This window comes from Anguilla anguilla, chromosome 18 (genome assembly GCF_013347855.1).
Source record: "Anguilla anguilla isolate fAngAng1 chromosome 18, fAngAng1.pri, whole genome shotgun sequence".
NCBI lineage: Eukaryota > Metazoa > Chordata > Actinopteri > Anguilliformes > Anguillidae > Anguilla > Anguilla anguilla.
In genome coordinates, this window is record NC_049218.1 from 21,539,576 (window position 1) to 21,559,911 (window position 20,336).

Genomic DNA, 20,336 nt, shown 5'->3' on the forward strand with positions numbered 1-20,336 from the left:
TACTGACAAAGGGTAAAATTAAAATAAAAGCATTATTAATATGCTTTTCATTTTTCTTAACTAATGTAGCAAAAAATTATAACTTTGGCATGCAAAGTTGTCATTTTCCCTCCAGTAGGTTATAAACTTCCACGTGTGGAAATGTGCACCCTGTTTCTTCCGCAAAGGCTCCACACTGAAAGCTTGTAATGTACTCCAAGTTAAAACAAAATTAAAGTGATGTTGTTTGTCTGCATTTGTGTGTTGTGTTTGTGTAAGACTGAACACCATCACATGCAAAACTGTTTACAAATGAAAAAAGCACCCATTTCAACACTGCATCACAAAACAACAAAATAGACTTTATTTACAAATCATTAATCAAAATCACTGAAAAGGCACAAACAAATATCAAAATGACAAACATTCTCTCGCGTGACTAATTGTACATTGAGGGGGCTTGCGCAGAGCCAAGCTAAATCGCAAGCAGGCACTTCTAGGTAGTGAATTCGACACAAACACAGTAACCTCATCAGGCCTAGATCAAAATAAATAACTCATTCAGACTATGAATACCACAGACAGGTTCATATGGGCTAAACTGACAGCACGGAGCCAGGAGGAGTCAAAATGTCACCTTCAGATTTGAACTGTGAGGGAAGGAAAGCACGATAGGCTAACAAAAAAAACCTGATCTGTGTTTTAGTGAAAGGTTTCAGTTCAAGTGTACGATCTAAAAATATATATATACACTGAGTCAACACAGACATGTCTCTCAACCAAGAGACCGCAGGCCCATGAAGCACTGTTTAAAAAGGCACAAACGGACGTTACGAGGTCTCCGTAGTTTCCGGGAAATCATTAACCCCAGAACGTCCTCTCCGTCAGACAAATGAGTTCTGGAAACACGATCGTTCGTGCACTTTCACTGCAGAACGCAGAAAACAGAACGCATTCCCTTAATCTTGTTTTTCCCTTTGCAGCAAAATCGATACGGAATACGCAACAATGCATACAGCATACAGAGTGAGCCTTGGTCATTCACAGGATTGATTGGCCAATAGCGTAGAACAGGCAGATACACAGCTCATACAGAATGCACGGGAGTACGTTTATGGCTTACGAGTGTCTCTCAATATAGAAGAGCATTTATAGAATTTATATTTACAGAGTGCCGCGAGAATGCAAAAAGTGCGGTCAAAAAGAACAGACATCTGCTGTCAAGAATGGTAAGTAATAACCTCTTAAAATAAAAACAAAACTCACAGAGTGTGAGCAAATACTGCCATTTTAGTCCACTTCGCCACTTTGCATTTTAAAGCATCACAATTCATTTCACAGACAAAAACCAGGGCGGACGACTTCACAACGATTTCCAAAAAAAGAAATAATAATTTAACAGGCCAAAGTTGCTACATTTTTCAATTCCTAGACCATACCACATTAAAAGTCTCAAATTCTGGTACCGTTCTGAATAAATCTCATTAAAACATTTCCAACAGCAAGCTACAGTCAGAATATGGGATGTATGGCTATGTATTTCATGGAATTTTAGAACAGAGAGAAAACTCAAGTCAGCAGTTCGCATTTCACTTCACAAATAACATCTGTACTACACAGACTACACTTGTTTCATTTTAATATGCACACACTAATATCTTAAATATTTCTTTCCACATGTAAACATTTGCCCTACGCAGGCAGAACCACTACGGCCTTTAATTTTTTGGTTTTACGCTGGTAGGTTTTTAAATATGACATACAGTATTAAAACATCACGACAGCACATGCTCAGGAAATACCAAAGACCTGCTCGGTTCTATTCAGCGCGAACAGGGCTCGCTCTTGAAGCACGTCCTACAGAGAAGTCTGAGGAGTCTGAGCATCAGATCCTGAGTGACAGCTCCAGTGTACAGAACAATCATCGCCTGTCTGCGGGGAAAAAATATATAATATTTAAACTATTAAGGTGTAGTTCTGCACCCGTCCAGCAGGTGTCATACAGGGTCATACGCGTGAAAAAAGTGATTTCCAAACCTACTGCCACAGCGAAAAAAACGTACTGAAAGAGAAGGCCACGGCTCAAAGACCAGAATACTGATCCAGATCTCCCGCGAAAGGTCATACACGCTAAGTGCATTTCTAAAGAGACGAGAACCAGTTCACTGTGAAGGATATCAGGTAAACAAAACCCCCATCCATGGCAACGGTCAAAACGGTCCTAACATTCCAAAATCGGAACATTAAATATGCTAACTGTCAACTTCCGTAACTAATTTTTGAAATAGCGCTGATGTGCACATTGGCAGCATCACTCATAAATCCTGTGCGCTCCACTAGTATCAGTGCTTATGAACGCGCAGCGTTAAATTCAGCCGTGTCTTCGTACGCGACTGGGGACCGTTTGAATACTGAAATGGTGAAAAGGCACTGCAGTCAACACTGACCTTGTTAAGACCCAAGCATCACTTTTCCAGTAGCAGCCTTAGGAGTATGGCCATGGTTCACACCAATGCAACACAAAACAGAAAGGTCCAGAATGTGTTATTACGGGCCACATAATCTCCATTTTATTTCATACGGCCACACCACCGTCGTCACACCCACCTTTCATTGGACCCTGTTCTTGTAGATCATTAAGGTTGTGGCATAAAACACACTAAGAAATCACTATTACAGCTGAAGGACGTCTTCACAATCATCTAGAAGCTTCTTGGTTTGGTGCAAATGTAACACTGCGTGTTGGGTGGTGTCCCAGAACTGGCAAATTTATACTCAAGATTTCTTGCCACATTCCAGCCAAGTAAATTTTACCACGCCAACATCTACGTAACATAGCAACAACATTCAATAGCAGATCCTAAAACGGAGATATGAAACATGAAAGAAGACTATGAAAGATAACAAAGATAGATAAATAATGTGAAAGCCAATCTCAAAGAATAAATCTCGATTTTTAAAAACGGTTTTGCATTACTGGGGAATTGGGCGGTGGAGTCGGGTATGCCTTTGACACGTTAAACGACAGAAACTTTCAGTGAAAAGGTCCTGTCAGCTCACGCCGCGGTTCAGCCTTGGAACAATAAGAGGACAAAGGCAGTATTGTAACTGTAACAAAAATAACGATAATCCAGCTGCCCGTATCTAAGGTTACCGTCCGGCGACCACGCGCCTGAAAGACGTGGGACGTGGGACGAAATTTACCATTTACCATAGTCCATTTACGTGGGGGCCCTTCACTGACAGTTGAGCTCGGGGTCGCTGAGCCAACCCCAGATCTTGATCATCTCCTGGGGGGTCCGGCTGTGGACCAGCACCAGGCCCTTGTAGGCGCAGGGGTTGCTCCTGTACTTCTGCTCGATGTCGAAGGTCCTGAAGCCCTTGTGCTTCTCCGGCGCCAGGCCCAGCTTCCTCAGGCACATGCCCGTGTAGACGTCGTCGATGGGGTACAGCGCCACATGGCGGCTGGCGTTCCGCAGGCGGAGCGCCAGGTCCCCGGAGTACAGGAAGCCGCCGCCCCCGGCGTAGGGGGGGTACTGGCCCACGTACAGGCTCTCCGGGATGAAGTACTTGAGCTTCTTGTCCCGGTGCGGCCCGGCGTTGGTGATCACGTCCCCCACGAACAGGTCCCTGACCTTAGCCGGGGCCAGGCCGCCCAGGAAGTCCAGCACGCGGGGGGTGTTGACGAAGACGTCGTCGTCACCCTTGAAGACGAAGCTGGCGTTGGGGCAGCGCAGCTCCAGCCAGTCCAGGAAGAGCACCTCTTTGACGGTCAGGTTGAAGAAGGAGTCCCTGTAGTCCCACTGGAGGATGTCCTGGTGCCGCGAGGTCTCGTAGCGGAGCATCTCCGACAGGTCGGGGTGGTGGTCCGCCGCCGCCGCGTTGCCCAGCAGGAACACCGTGGCGACCGTCCGGTTGGCCACGCGCCCCGCCCGGCCCCACGACTCCCGGATAGCCTGCCTCCGGTCGAAGTGCGGGGCCAGGGACTTGACCACCAGGAGCAGGAAAGGCTGGTCCTTGCACAGGTGCGGCTGGTCCACCAGCAGGGGGTAGGACCTGCACCTCATGTAGAGCAGGAAGTCTTTGAAGCGGGCAGGTAGGGAGTTGTAGTCCTTGACCAGCCGGGCCACGGCCGGGTCCGGGTCGCAGGAGGCCAGCTCGTCGGTGGCGTTGGTCCAGCCGGGCCAGATGGGCAGGGCGACGCTGGAGCCGTTCTCCCCCCCCAGGATGGGGTTGTGGACCCGGTCCAGCCTCTGCTGCTCGCGGTTCCAGTACGCCTCGCTGGACGGGTTCCGGGTCCAGAACCGCTTGCTGGGCACCCGCACCTTGGACCCGCCCGGCTCCCGCCCGCCGCTCCGCGACACCTCCACCATCACGTAGATGAAGAGGTTGACCATCATCATCGCCCCCAGCACCTTCAGCCTCCTCCAGGACGCGCTCATCTCTGTGCTTCTCTCCGCCTGACGCCGGAGGAAGGGGAGGAAGAGGAGGAGAGAAGCAAAGCCGTGAGAGAGGGACGATTAGGAGCCAACAGCTTCTGATCCTCTGCTTCAGCTCACTCCATACAATACAAAATTTATACAACATTAAATTTCACTTTCACTTTCACTTCATCTCATCTACAGTAGCCTACCAAAGAGAGATCATAAGTTGACCCAGTTACAAACACAACCCTCATATGATGAAACACAGTCATATGATGATTTTTCCAAAAAAGAGAATCACAAATTGTCACGATACATTGCATCAATGATACGGTCTGTCAGACAATACAGTGTGTACCATGATGTACAGAAATGACATTTCTCTGTAGAAAAATAACCTCATTAACACAAGGGCCTGCAGTGGCCTGTTGAATAAATATAAACATCCCTCTGCAATAATGCTTTGGTAACCAACACGGCTTGACCACTGTTTATCTGCCTTCCTGTTTCTGTAATTTTATTCTATATAATTCAATCCTTTCCTCCCATCCGTCCCTTCAAAGATGCCCAATTACCTCCCTCTCCATTTCACCACCCCCTCCCCCCTCCTCCCCACCTTGTTTGGTTATCGTTCCCTCTTAGCAACTCTGCTTCATATTTTCCATGCAAGACTCTCCCTTGCTGTCCCTCTCTCTCAGTTTGTCTGAGATTTATACCATCCTAAATCAGGAGACCATCTCTGGCTCTGCTGAAAAGCACAAAACAGAAGATGTGACTTTGGAAGTTTTCGTTTCTTTGCCCACTGATTCTGTGCTGTAGGCAAAGTCAGCACGTGCACATTCCCATCTCAAACAGGCAGACTTCACGTTTTCCTTACAGTAAGTGCAAATGCTGTCTCTGCTACACTGACGAAAACCTAACCCAGACGTTCAACAACACTTCTGCCACTCAATCTAGTCCATGCGGTACCCAACACTCAGGGCGTAGATAAGCCACTCCCACATTGAGAGTTTAGCCACTCCAAAACTTGGACGGTGTCTCCTGGGTGACGGTCTCACGCGGCCTGGTCGCAGAAGGCTCGCCCTGTCCCTCTCCACTTTCGCGGGGGGCGGGCTCTCTTACCTGTGATCAGAAAAGGGGCGGGTGCTGTCCCGTGGATTCCCCTCTGGCTGGGTGCTCCTGGGCCTTACCCCATCGAACCTGGGGACACACACCCGCATCAGCACGCCTTCCAGACGCCTCCGGCAACGCGCACGCAAACGCCCTAATCACACACGCGCGTCTCTCGCGTCCCGTCACCCCCAGAAAGAGCCCCCGCCCCCAAGCCACCTCTGACTGGCGGCGGGCAGGGGTCAAACCCCACTGTTTGCCGACCTTGGTCACCAGCGCCGAGCTGAAGCAAAGCATGCTGGGAGGAGGAGGTGAAGGATGCTGGAAAAGTTAATAACATGCCCTTGGACTGACCTCTGAGGTAACCTGGGTGGGGGAGTGGGGACCCATACGGGAACAGAACGGCCTGTCGAGGGGTGAGGCAATGTCCCGATTAAAACAAACACAGGCCGGACTGTTCCACTGAGCACTCCGCGCAACCCTGAAATCTGCTAAAGAAGCAGGTTCAACTGAGCATGCAAGAGGCTTATGCAAATGCAGATTTATCCAGCTCCCAGGCGAAAAAAAAACAACAAAAAACACTAATTCTACAAGTGCAGATCAAGCAAGACTCCTGATGTGGGACAGCATTAGTGCACTTCTCAATTATTTCATGCACAATAATACGGAAATGGTTCCATGATTCCATGTTTCATCACGAGAGCGCCGTCATTCCACCGTTAGGGACAAAACACCAATGAGACGACAGCAAAACAGCTGTGAGACGGCCTCTTTTAAAAACGTTTTTCAAGCATCAACAAAAATTTGAAACAACAACAGAGGGAAGGTCTTGACAAGCAGAGGTGGAAGGTCCAGGGGTCAGAAGGTAAAAGTCCTGCCATGCGTTTCTTTCACCAACAAACTCAGGCAGCTGATTTCACTAATTCTACCTCCTGACTGAGGAACTGTGCCAATTTGCAAATCCAGGTGACTGAAACAACATACTGCAGAGTCATTTTACTTTCTGAACCGGGATTTTCCACCTCTGTTGACAATACTGTACAGATTTAAACCGCACGTTCTTTGAGGACGACTAAAAGAAAAATATTTTCCCTGCTCAGGTCAAACAATAAAAACCTCTCTTAATCTCATCAATACAATCGATTTGCTTTACCAAAGTGTGTGTGTGTGTGTGTGTGTGTGTGTGTGTGTGTGTACACAGTGCTACTGAATTTTCCAATGTTGGGAGTAGAGGAAAAGCAGTAGTGTCAACATTATTCATTTAGCAAATGTTTACCCTGAGGGAGTGCATGAGTGAATCGCCCTATGCAGAGAGGACTGAGTTTGAAGGGAGAGAGGGCCTTTCCTCCATCCATTGGGAGGCAGTATGGGGGTGAGGCGGGCCCTTCCTGAGAGGAACATAAGCGGTTTCCGTCGCTGCAGGAACCCCGGAGCATTGCCCTCAACGTTAATGATTAACACACAAAGCTGTGTGCTAACACCACAGGCCCCCCGCCGCACCCCACCCTGCATCCCCGGAGAAAGCTAGGAGTGCTACATTCTGAGACGCTTGCATGGCGACGCGCAGGCCCACACCTAAGCCAGACTACCGAGAGCGGAGTAGATTAATTCATTACATTACCAAGAGTGTGTCAGGCTGAAATGTACGGATCAACATCTGCGCGTTTTTCTTGAACTGCCGCATAAAGGAAAAGGGAGCGACTGGCAAAGATGCAGAATGCGCTTGGTCGCCACGGCGACTAGGAACAGCGCGCTTGTTCAGGGGCAGGCAGTGTGTTAAATGTGCCCGGGAGAGGAAACACCCAGGATTCACAGTGCGTTTGGGGGTTCAGATCTTTTTTTGGCAGAGCACACATCTTTGATGCTCGGGTTTCATCTGGCCTGGTTGAGGCAGCAAGTGGCCATTGGTCAACCGTCTGCGTACCGTCTGTTTGGAGTGCTACTCCAGCTCTCTGCTCCAGGGCTACTCAGAACCAGGACCAGCAGGCCGTAGTATCTGCAGGTGTTTGCTCCACCCGTGCGGTACACCACCTGATTTCACCAATGAGCTCACTTCCTGAAGCAAGGAAAGAAACTGTGGCCCACAGGACCTGAAGTAGAGTAGCACTGCTCTGTCAACCCTAGTGCCCCATAACAGTAGAGAGAACATCCCTGTCCCACCCGATAAAATCTCAATTAAATGTTCAGAATTTAAGACTGCACAAGATGTACGACAACAGAACCCACAAGCACAGGAAGTGAAACCACAGACTGTGCTGTACAGTGGAAACACTAGAGAGGCACAGGTGGCTCCCAGCTTCCAGAGAAGAGAGTCTGCCTGTACTGCAACAAGGCAGCACAGCACAGCTGGGTGAACCAACTGCCATTTCCCCCCGACAGTAAGAGTGACTGCACTGCCCCATATTCTATCATACAAGTCAGGGAGGAGAAAAAAGGCATGCAGGAGCCAGCCTGTTAGCCTGTTCAAGCTTTCAAAGGGCAATCTTTCAACTGAACGAGAGGCGAAACAAATTGCAACCAAGAACGTGCTATCAGGAGGGCTGTGGAACAGCGTGTGGTGAATTCTCTCTCTCACGGCGCACACTCGAGGGTCAGCGCCGGCCGGCCGGTATTCTGCGAGCTCAGGGGCCGCGGCACGCGGTCAGCAAGGCCGGCCTCGTCTCCTTAACTCACGCCCAACGCTTCACTGCAGACCGCAAAACGGGAACGTCCTCTCATTACTTAAAGAGAAAAACTCAAAAACAAAAACAAGACAATGCACTTCCACTGAAGTGGGCTGTGGGTTCACAAAGGTTTGGAGCATGTGAATGAGATCTTAACACATCCAGCCTGGACCGCCCTGGAAGCAGCTGGAGCTACATTTCACCTCACGTGTTTGACAGTGAATGAGAAAGGCCCACGGGAGCGTAAACAGCCTTATCCGGCTATAAAAGGCCTGCGCATGGAGCGCTCTCACTCTCCGGTCATGGCGGGACAGGCCCCTGGAGGGCTCAAATGGGGGAGATGCCTTTTTCGTCACTCGCTTCCGGGCTCCGACTGGTTCGCTGTGGTCGGGGGGGGGGGGGGGGGCCCATCAGAAGCTAGAAGTTTCTCCAGGAAGAGCCGTAGCGCTCGTTACCGAGCTAGCGGTAGCGCTCCGTTCCCGCTCGTGCGCGCGGCTCACAGCGACCCGAGCGCTACGCGAAGCGTGCTGTGGCGAGGAGTTCCCAGGAGGCCCCCATCATTACGCAGAACTTGGAAGCGATGTTGTGGTCGCGCAGCGTAGCTGTTCAAGTGCGTTCCGATCTGCCGAGCGACCACGTGGACCGGGTTGGGGCTTCTCCCTCAACGCTAGGGCGTCGCCGCGGTGATGCCACAGCGTTTCGCAGACCTGACTGGAGCGAGACTGCGCCTTAAGTGAACGCACGCGGAAAAGAGCGAGACTCGAAAAAGAGCGAGACTCGCGATGACTGAAAATCACGAGGATTCTGACAGGGATCTCCGAACAACAGGAAGCATGTTGTTGAACTCAAGATCCATGAACAACATTCTGATTTAAAACGAGATCAGGATAAATCAAGGGCAGAAAGCTCTTCATGATCAGGTTATGGAAAACGGATCTTTTAAATCAACTTTTATCCCTGATTCCCCCCGGCCCCACAAAAAAAAACTCATTTGTAGACGCATGCGTTCACTGCACAGTCCAGCGCTCTCTTGGGGAGTAAGATGGAGACAAGGCAGTGACCGAAAACCTTCCCTCCTCTGAAAGGAGAGGCTACAGCTAACTGCCTGCTACCCTGTGGGCCGACCCCAGACTGTGCAAATAAAAGTTCCCTTTGCAAAAAAGAAAGTACGTGTTTAAACATTCGTCTAAGTACATGTTCAAACATTCATCAAAGCAAAGAAAGTCTGAATATGAGCAAGCACTCGCTTTCCTTTCCCAGAGAGCTTCAGTCTGCGATGGCCAACTCCCTTCAAAAAAAAAAAAAAAAAATTTTAATGGACTTCTGAGGATTGTTTGTCCTGTTTATGAAATTGTATGGTAACTATTAACAGGTTATTAAATTTTGCTGTCCAGACAGAGTTCACATTCCTGGCAACTGTGCTGTGTATGAAAACCCTCACCAGTTTCAGGCAGTGGCACACTTGTGCCTATCTCTGTCTCCTCTCCTCCACTACACACCCTTTCTCTCTGTCTCCTCTCCTCCACTACACACCCTTTCTCTCCGTCTCCTCTCCTCCACTACACACCCTTTCTCTCTGTCTCTCCTCACTCACAGATGGGCCTACAGCCTCTCTCTCAGCACCCTCACTTACTGCCTTTTTGGGTGGGCCGCCCTAGTAAATGAATTGTATGGGAAACTGGTCAGAAACCCCAACAAGTGGGTTATATGATTTTAACACAATATAGCCTAAGCCTGCAATATGTATGGCATCTATCTGGAAGCCTTTAAGACACCCAAGTGTACACACTATACACACTGTTTGGACAACGGGTTTCATGTCTGCTGTTGTCCCAGCTACATGAGGCCATGTGACACTGTCCCTTCCAGTGTCATGGCTAATGGAGCTCACAGAGATCAGCGGAAGGACAATTTCATGAAACTCTTCAAATTCAGTCAGAAGCTTCTCTCTCTTTTTTTGACACCAGGTATACTAACCCTCTAGGCAAACACCTGCACATGCACAACCCCAGAAATAGAGCGGCTTTAAGCCGGGCAACAGAACTACAAATCCCATAGGGCTATGAGCCCCTCCGTCTCTCATGAGTTAGTGTGAGGCCAGACAGCCACCAGCAGAGAGCCGTATCCATCCCTATACACACCTGCCTGCCTCCTGCATCTCATACCATTACAATCCAGCTCACGCCAGCAAAATACATAAATAAATAAATTAAATGTGATTCACAGTCGAAACGATGCGATTTTACAATCTGCATGGCTCGATCATGCTAAAGGCCAGAGAGGCCATTTTAAGACTGTAAACAAATGTTTTCTCTTCAAAGGAATGGGGATCCTGAACATAGCTACATTTTAAATGCCACCAAGAAGCAGGCCTTGCTTCGATGTGGCCAGAGCACTTTGGAAAACAACGGTTTGAGAGGAACAGCCAGAATAAGCAGGCGTTTTAGCACCACAAGCTCAGAGAAAAGAGGACAAGCATCACAGCTCAAACTTTGGCTCTCCTTCAAATTGAAAAAGTATTGCTTTGTGTCTTTAATTCAGTAATGACAAAATGTTCAGTACTGCATGAGTTATTGCAACAGCTACATTTCCTTAAATTGCTAAACGGTCAAAACAATGAAGGTAGATTAAGACGTTATTGATGTTTGCTGTGGAGTTCTGAAAAAGCTCATTAAGATCAAGCTTCACTAAGCACACCAAGCAAAATTCTTATTGCGGAATTAAGTATGCAAGTTTATGACCTAACGGAAAGCACACATTCTCACACACCTCATTTGAAGACAGTGGAACATCGAACACCAGACAGAAAGGAAATGTGACTTGGAGAGGAAGTTGTGTCATATCCTTTAGCAGTGCCTTCACCCGATGCACATGACTATCGTTAAGTGCTGTGTGATGAATAAAACGAATCACCACCCAGGTTGCACTAACTCTGAAGAATCCTTTCACTTCTAAAAAGTGTTAACACTAAAATGTGTTCTGCCTACTGAAGAAAAAAACTGTTTTCTTATAACCTGAGATGTTCGATGTATCATGGGAGTTGTAGGAGATTAGGAGCTGCACTGAAGTATGATAACCATGTTCCTCTGCTGGGAGCAACTGCTGTGACTGGAGCATGTAGTCACTTAAACCCAGACACAGAACTTGCATGACACAGAGTGTAACACTGTGGACCCGCTAGGGATTCAAACAACATTAATCATATCAGCATGGACAGTGATGTCCTCCAAGTGTAATGTCAGTATAGTTGATATTTGATTAAAGTTTTGTAGTAGCTTAACAAAACATCTTAGCAATGAAAAGTGCTTCAGACTGTCAATTCAAATATGCTTACAGTGACATGTTATATGCAGTAAAAGGATTATGATGCAATTCAACCTGGTATTCATCACCAAACATCTTTAAAATGAAGAGCGTCCCACTACCAAACCACAATATGAAAACAAGAGTACTCAGATAACAGTAATCAAACAAGAGTAATCAGGAGTGTAAGACTCTAAAACCCCCCAACCACCCTTTTGATTTGATATCTAGGGGTCAATATGTTAATAGCTTTAACTTCACACTGATGAGACCAAAAGCCACAAGGAGACAAACCCTGGAGCAAATTTAAAATAACGTTCTAAGACAAAAATGCAGTATAAAAATATTATTTCAGTTCTATTATGCTTTCAGCTGTGCCACACATTTTTCCTGCGCAATTAAGGATACTTCAGATGCTACAAACGTGCTAATGATCTTTTGCCTTTACAGTGGTTGGTATCAGGGAATTCAGGTATGCATGGTCTAAAGCTAGAAAATATACTTAATTATGTAACGCCAAAGCAGCTTGCTCAACACTGAATGGCCCGATGCAAGCCATTGCACTGCCTGCAGGTTGTGAAAAACTTCTGCAAATATCTAAAATATAATTTAGCCTACTGCACACAAAAACTCGTGGCCAATTTAAAACTGACTTAAATTGAAATATCAAAACCCTTAAGTGAACAATTCCGTTAAGGGGAAATTATTTTGCTTCACGCTACAATACAGCTCACTAAACGGACACAATAGATACAGTTTCATAACTCTATAGAAATCTGGCTAAATGATTTCACAGCCGGAGGAGGAGATACGCTTGGTCTCGCTATCTAAAAGAAGAAAAACATGACCGCCTCCTATTCACCAAAGCATGTACACAGGAAATAACACCATCGAAAATGCATTAATGCTCGCTTTAGTTTCTGCACAAGTGAGCATGCTGACCGCACAATCCACTTAACGTTATCGCACGCGCTTCGCTTCCTAACCGTATTGGGTGTTGGACACATCATCTATAAGTATAACTTAGGCCTAACGGTACCGGTAGCTATAACTAATTAAAATGATTAATAGTGCTTTAGGTAGGATCGAATGCTTTAAGAATTTGGCTATGAACATCACAGTCGAAATCTGTCCAGCTTCGAAGTTCACAAAGTTAGCTTTAATCATCCCGTTCGCAATCATCGCCTAACCTTGTTGCGACTGGCGTTAAATGAACCTAGCAATTCAACGTTAGAGAAGTTCATACGTTTGCTTATCCACCTTAAACGCATTAACATCAAAAGCTTTTCCTAATCTTGTCGGTTTTTATTAAATTCGCAAGCTACAACCTTTAACTTTCCTACTTCGTTGTTGTAACAATTATAAACCTGGCAGACATTAGCTAGATCTACAGCACATCTTGAGCTAAAATCGTGATACCAAAAGCGGGCTTTTTTAACTATGACCAGGAGATATTTATGTCTACTCGGTTAGCCTACTCGAACGCGAATAAAACGTTCGCTAAGGAAAACAGACGTTTTTCAACGAAACGATTATCTACCTTTCCTTTGAATTCAGAATCAGACTCAGTCCGTCTTTTTCAGAGACTTCTCATCCTTTCACCGCAAGTTGACTCCAAACTACAGGTCAGCTAAGTTGTTGTATTTTCCACAGTGGCGAACTGATTGTAAGACGCCACTTGTGATGGTCCGCTTAGTTCCAAGCAAAGTACAACCTCATCAAAGAAAACATCCCTGTTTTCCACAGATTGACTGGCCCACAGTCACGCGTTTTCCATACAGCCTATTAAATACCTTGGGAGTTAGAAGGACTATTCTGCACCAAGTCCGGCCGAAGTGCGATAACTAGCCTACTGCCAAAAGGCTATGGTTTCTGTTCAGTGATTGTATCATGACAGAGAAAACCACCAACCACTCCTACTGACGTAGCCTAGTTTATAAATTCACCTAAAAAGGGCGGAGTGTTTGTGTCGCCTAATTCGCTGTGCTAATTTTAAACTTGCTGCCGAACCGGTGAGGCATTTGGAAAGTGAGCATTTGCGATATTTAAACAGTGCATACCGTTATTTAATAGAGTTTTGGCATTGTTCTCTGTTTGTTTGTTGACGTTACTCGGCTTCAGAAGTTCAAACATGAGTGCAGAATCCTGACTCGAAGTAACCTCAGTTCAACTTGTACGATCGCGACTCATCGCTGTGTGTTCAGTTTGTAATTTTCAAACGAGAAAACCTGGGTCCTCCTCTCGAAACAGAACCGTGTATCTGCTACCGTGTATCTGCTGCCCGGGACAAATAAAGTCCAAGTTACCCTGTATTGCTTTACCGGACAATCAGTCCTGCAAGCGGTCTTTATTCAATTTGTCCTAACTTTCAGCATGTTTTGACTGGTTTTGCTTAGCCTACTCACCATTACAAAACAAAACTCATTAGAAAGAGTGGATCTGGTCTGTGACAAGTGGAACAGAAGACCACGAGGGACACAGCCTAGCCTAACCTACATAAAAAAAGAACATACACGCTAGGAGATAAAGGCAATCATGTCTGATCTTTCTCACCCTCCCTACAACAGTGTCTACTAAGGCGGTAGGCTGCGATTTTTTTTAGCTTACAATTCATAGCCTACATTTGCAGAACCTGCTATTTATTTATTTACTTTTAAAATGTATTTATTTATTTCTTTCAGTCTCAGTAAGGCGCATCAAAGGCTGCTCCTCCGTGTCTTTAACTGGGTAACTTCATCTCACTCTGACGAGTGACGTGAATGATGAGAACAATGGGTTTGTGGACAAGATGTAGATGGATTAGCAGAACTGAGCTGAGGTTCCACCCACGATAGCATCAGCGCATGGGCACCTGATGTATTATTTGAAGGGTCATAGCATGGTAACCCTGGTGGTAAGTATCCTGTTTGTGGTGTTACTAGACCCGCATGGCTGACGTTATTGCGAGGTACGGTAAAGTTACGCTTGCCTTCCTGTCTGGCACGGTGTTGGGATTTTCCATTATAACAAGTCTCCCACTTGACTCCGTGTAACACCATGGCTATCTGTGATTGCGTATGCTGGGAAGGATGCCAGCTGTGCTCAGCCTGTGGCCCTCGTTTTGCAAAAGCAGTGAATTTGTTTATTTAAATTATTTTAAACTGATGGTCGACATAGTCAACATTCACTCAGAGCCTTTACTCAAAAATTGTGCATCAACGGAAGTATTGAATCATATTATATATTTTTTGTTTGCTCTTTTTTCTCCTTTAATGGTAATGGTAAATGGACTGCATTTATATAGCGCTTTTATCCAAAGCGCTTTACAATTGATGCCTCGCATTCACCAGAGCAATTAGGGGTTAGGTGTCTTGCTCAGGGACACTTCGACATGCCCAGGGTAGGGGATTGAACTGGCAACCCTCCGACTGCTAGACAACCGCTCTTACCTACTGAGCTATGTCGAGTAAAGTATGTGTTCTTTACTCAGTACAGTTGGCACCTATACTTAGGATAGGGTATGCCAGAAAGGTATTGATGCAGTCTCAATTTAATATAGCATCAGCGGTAAAGTTAAATGGTTTGTGACATCAGTGCTCAGGGAATCAACGATCAATGGCATTAAAGAATTGTAAAGGTAAAACGGTCCATCTGCGAGATATGGGCCAGTAGCATCCTGTTTGTTTTTCTCTCTTTAATATCCCAAGCAGTCTACTTGCAGCTGTCAATCACAGACTCACGGATAAAGTACACATTTGCTGAAGGGGAAGGATGTATGTGGTTGTAGAGCTGTAGAAGTGTAAACTGACTGAATTGTTCATTCCCACCTTTGCTCTGTTCGTATTAATGTCCCATTGTATTACTCTTCCACTTTTTTCACAACGTACCTCAGATCAACAGAGGAATTGTAAATGTAAATGTACAGAACAGGATGCCCGGTCACCATTTTGCCCTGACTTGTACTGAGGTAGGTCAGGAAGATGAGGGAGAACAGGTCAAGGACGAAGGAAGCCATCGGGTCAGCTGGGAGCATACAACCCGAGCACAGCTCTACTGCTGACTGTATGTTTGTGTTTTACTTCACAATGAGTACTCATTCATCTGTGGGTCACCAAAGGTCCAAAATGGAAAGGTCCCCTGACAAAATAAGATAACACTCAACCAATGGACTTAAGGATGTGTGAGCTAAATATGTACTCACACTGAAAGATCTTTTGCAAAAGATCGATCCTTACGCAGGTTTGTATTCACAGTGTTAAATGGACACCCTGGGCTGTTCTCTGAAAAATAGTACTATTCAATTTCTTTGAAATGAACAATTAGCATGTATGAATGAAAATAAATATTTGTTTTCTTTGGAAAAAAAGTGTTTGTCTCCCCAGGAAATGTGTGACTTAAGGTATCCCAGACACACCAAATGAATGACCATTGCAAAGGTGAATTGTAATAGTTTGGAGCATCCATCCACTTTTCCATCATGTTTTAATTTCCTCAACAAACAGCCCTATAGGTGCATTTTGCAATCTGCATCAGCTCGGACAACAGAGAACACAACTGAGAGAGCAGATGGAACCATAATAAGGTTAAAAAGACAGATCTGCAGGTGGATGGTTCATGATTAAGTGACAGGCCTCCATGGCACTTAACAAACGCGCGTGTCATATTGCTGCGCTGCAGAAAACAGCCTGGTAGGCGTGGCTCCACCTGTTGCCTGGAAACGCGGTCAGTGCAGCGCATTGCTCATTTTGTTATCTGATGTGCGGCATCTGTTGCAACCACTCATCCTTTACTTATGCCCCTATGCGGTCTTCTGGAAAAGGAAAATGCAAATATTTAAAAGAGTGCATGGTCAGTTTTAATGTTCTGTATTGTTTGTCAATGAGGTGTCTTTGGCCTGGAAATTATGGTCATGCGGGCCTAACAGTTAACCGCATTCAGGTAATAAAAATACACATTGGCCAGCTCCAAACATGCTTTCAACATATTTTGTGTCAAAGTTTCTACTTTTGTTACAAATATACAATTTATGTTACAAGGGGAGCCTTTTTTTGAACACAGACTATGTATTAAGTAACAGAATTTGTTGTCCTTAACTAGACATGAAGGTGTGTTAAAAAACGACATGGTATGTGTCGCTTTTAACATATGTATTTTGCGAGTGCAGAACCGAGGCTGTATTAAGAATGCGCTGCATTTGGCTTTGGGGTTGTGACACAAGGTCACATAGACCAAGAGCCGAGAATGTGTGACTGTGGCCTGTAGATGTGAGCTAGCAAAAAAGCACCAGGCATTCCATTCCTTCCTGACTTGCATTGTGGTTTTATAAAACATCCACTCATTCTCATGCATCAAATCTACATTTCTACATATGCAAATGAGACGAGCTGAGATGCTAAAGCACCTGCGTGTTCTTCCTCCATAGCTCTGTTTTTAATGGAAGCACCAGAGCAAAGTCCTGCAGCTCCTGATCTCTGACCAGCATGGGTCTACGCTGGCAGAACTTCCAGAATGGCTGCAGCATGGAGACCACATCCAGCCCTGCACAGCTCCACCCCTGAATCCCTGGGTTATATCCGCATCCTGCTCATAAACACCACCCCCCCCCCCCCGTCCCCCCGCCCCCCCCCCCGTCCCCCTCTGTCCCCAGTCCTTGGAGAATGCACACTTCCTGTCTGTCTCCTGGGCTTTCTGTCCTCACCTCTCGCCTCCAGACTGGAACATGCTTGTGAGAACTCCGCCAGCGAGCCATACAGTTGGAAATGAGGTGCTTTTGTGATCAACTAGCAGCACATTATGGTGATTGGGATGGCAGGTATGCCATCCCGCCAAGTTACGCCTTGGCGGGGGCATGCCCCATACCTATACAGCACCGAGAGTTTGGCACTTTTCAGGGTTCCCCACAGAAATAACCACAACAGCCACAGAAACATTAAATTCTGTACATTCTGACCCCATTTCAACAGACAGAATTCATAAACAACTTCACATGTCCACACAATAAAGCCCCAAACTAAGGGGATTTTGCGTTTTCTCCTTCTTCTTCTTCTTCTTCTTCTCTTTCTTCTTCTTCTTCTTCTCATTCTTATTTTTCCTGCCGCCTATCCCACTAACAACATGTCTCCCCATTGGACATTTCACTGACACCAGCCAAATCTGCACCTACACGACCCAATCAAAAACGCGCATACACACGCAAAATGCCCATACATTTTTACTCTGAAACATTTCCAGTTTAAACAGCTAGTCTGCCTGTGGCCTAGTGGGCAAGGTTACAGGCTTGGGGACACGGGGTCGTAGGTTCAAGCCCAGCTAGGAACACATTTCTTTAACCTGCTTCAACCCTCACTAATAATTGTCTACTAGCCTACTTATCAATTATTGCTTTTGCACCATATCTACCCGCCGTTCACAGTTCAGTTATTAACCGGCTACAATATTGCTAAGCCATATGCATTATGACTTACCGTCTGTACGTTCAGTTATTAACTGGCTACAATATTGCTAAGCCATATGGATTCAACGGGAGCTCTTCTGTGCTTACTGGCCTGTGTTTTTTAAAACCACCGGCAGGTTTACTAATATTTCACGCATTGCATCGCTATGGCATGGTGCTGCACTAACAAAGTCACAGACTGGTAAACCTCCGGTTTGAGGCTTGAATCCCCACTCGCCCTCAGGCAGATAATTTCCTCTTTTACACTAACGTTTTCTTACGCTTATATTTGCTTTACCAAAACTCACTCACGACCACCCATATGCATTTCATGACGGCAAATGTATTCCTTTTATTAAAAAGTTACACCAGTTCACCGCTGTGCCATTTCTACTAACTATATTTCTTCACTTGGCTACCGTACAAAACCTTCTTATCAGCAAACGCCACGTTTCTACATTCATGTTACCTCGCCCTGTTCATCAGACTGTACAAATTCACACAAGGATAGCCATAATCCACAACCGTTTCTTACAGGGTCACTTCGCATTTCTCACTCTCGTAATAAAACGCTTTGCAAAAAGAAATGATATCTCATAAAAAACACGTTTTCAACGTACAAAAATGCCAAGTTACTCACACATACAATACATACACCGTCAATAACTAATTCATTCAGACTGCCAAAATCCAGGCCTGCCATTAAAAGTATTGATATCAAAATGACGCCAAGTTGCGGTACTACAAACAATATAGGCTATCTTGCCTCACCGAAATTTAATAACATGTATTCCAAAGCAATGCTACCCAATATTTCCTCAATTCTTTCAAGTCACTTGGCCCTGTGTTTTGTAATCTTACCATATTGGCATTTTTGTACGTTGAAAACATGTTTTTTATGAGATTAAACATATACCAGAGATACTTTAATACTTAATGCTGATTATTATCAGTAGTTCTGGTAACTCTTTGGTTCTGTCTTCACACGATGAGATGGTATGATCGCAGACAGATGGAGAAGATGACACTGATGTCCCATTGATGCCATATGCTGTGTGACCCTGTCTTATAAAAGACTCTCAAACTCTTTTTTTTGTCAGCACTGCAGGTTATGATCCCCGACTCCTGCTTCCTCGGTGTTGTTAATAGATAGAGCATGTTTTGATGAATGTCTAGAAGAGAAAATGGATAGGATGGCAGTTTTTTTTAGCAGGCCTTCTTTAATTGACTAAAAGTAATGATAAGCCGTAGTTTCATTAGCACAATATGCAACAGGAACAAATAGGGCACATTATGCGTAAGTTAATGCACTTAATTAATCATTTTCCCAAAATGAACACATGTATTTCCTCATAATGTGGTTTTGTTGGGTTTAAATGCTTGATACCAGATTTTCCATATTCATAAGCCAACAAACAACAGGAAATATTTCTGAAACATTATAAATATGTCGTAATTTTCATAATTTCAAGTCCAGGTGAAACTCTGGTGTAACAATAGTGTCCCACCATCCTTTATAGCATGAAAGTGACTCTCATTTAAAAAAAAAAAAAAACCTGCCCAGAATAAAGGCCAAATTCCAGAAGCAGAGCCTTACAACACGTACATTGTTCAAAGAAACAAATGAGGAAATGCATACACCAGCAGTGATGCTGTAGCCTTCCGGAAAACCTGCTGGCTGTTGCATCAGCAGGAAGCACTGGAGGCTGGGAAATAATGAAGTTCACATTTATTATTTAATTTAAAGGTGTAAAAAAACTTTCTTAGAGTTAGAAAGTAGGCCTTCTTTGTCATGTGATGTTTATAATGTCATTGTCTTCCAGGAGATTACGTTTGCAGTTAGGTGGATGCACAGTGATGCAATGCTGCTGTTCTGTTAACAGTGTCCTAATGCATGTGGTTTTAGCTAATAAGGTGTGTGTGTGTGTCTGCATGTGTGTGTGTGTGTGTGTGTGAAGAAACCCTGTCTCATTTCCTCAAAAATAAACCTGAATAGACATTTTGTTCTGAAGGTTAGAAAAATGTTGCCTGTAAGTATACCTACATATTTTGTAGATTAATACATTATGAAAATATGGAAATTAATCAAAAACTTTAAAAAGAAATTTTATGGCTTGTGAAGGTGTCCCCAGTTTTAAGTGCTATATATGAGAATACATTTAGGGAGTCCTGTGAGCGTGACTCACTCTAGCTCTGAGTAGCTGACAATGTTCAGGCTGTTTTAGATCTATGAGACAGAGACAGGACAATGTAATGAGTAAGATATGAGTGGGGCATCAGGAACTGGACACACAGCAACACAAAGAGAATTACAGCCCGGAGAGCACACCCTATGATAAAGCCACCTACAAGCAGCCTGAAACAGCAGGGCTCCTCCACGACCAGCCAAGAAGGCTGTAATGCAATTGGGCTTCCAGGTAATTTGGTCAAAATGAAGGACTGTGC

General features: G+C 45.2%; 1 protein-coding gene and 1 long non-coding RNA gene across 3 annotated transcripts; one reads left to right on the forward strand and one right to left on the reverse strand.

The window, feature by feature from the left end:
* Positions 1 to 320: 320 nt before the first annotated feature.
* b3gnt2b (UDP-GlcNAc:betaGal beta-1,3-N-acetylglucosaminyltransferase 2b) lies at positions 321 to 13,385 on the reverse strand. 2 transcript variants are annotated; one of them, XM_035400042.1, is made up of 4 exons: positions 13,020 to 13,385; positions 5,526 to 5,603; positions 3,210 to 4,439; positions 321 to 3,172 (listed from the first exon to the last, which is right to left on the reverse strand). In XM_035400042.1, exon 3 carries the CDS (start codon positions 4,419 to 4,421, stop codon positions 3,216 to 3,218), a length of 1,206 nt encoding a protein of 401 aa, XP_035255933.1. In that variant the 5' UTR covers positions 4,422 to 4,439; positions 5,526 to 5,603; positions 13,020 to 13,385; the 3' UTR covers positions 321 to 3,172; positions 3,210 to 3,215. The 2 variants fall into 2 exon arrangements, with proteins under 2 accessions (XP_035255933.1, XP_035255931.1); XM_035400040.1 differs by having other exon boundaries at positions 321 to 3,165; positions 3,203 to 4,439.
* Positions 13,386 to 13,750: 365 nt separating this feature from the next.
* Positions 13,751 to 17,048, forward strand: LOC118217880. Its single transcript, XR_004763329.1, has 3 exons — positions 13,751 to 14,060; positions 14,161 to 14,372; positions 16,881 to 17,048. It is a non-coding gene; the product is annotated as an uncharacterized LOC118217880 (long non-coding RNA).
* Positions 17,049 to 20,336: the final 3,288 nt, after the last annotated feature.

Bases quoted from the DNA above. Each gene is read 5' to 3' on its own strand.
- b3gnt2b (XM_035400042.1), bottom strand. From the start codon at position 4,421: ATGAGCGCGTCCTGGAGGAGGCTGAAGGTGCTGGGGGCGATGATGATG.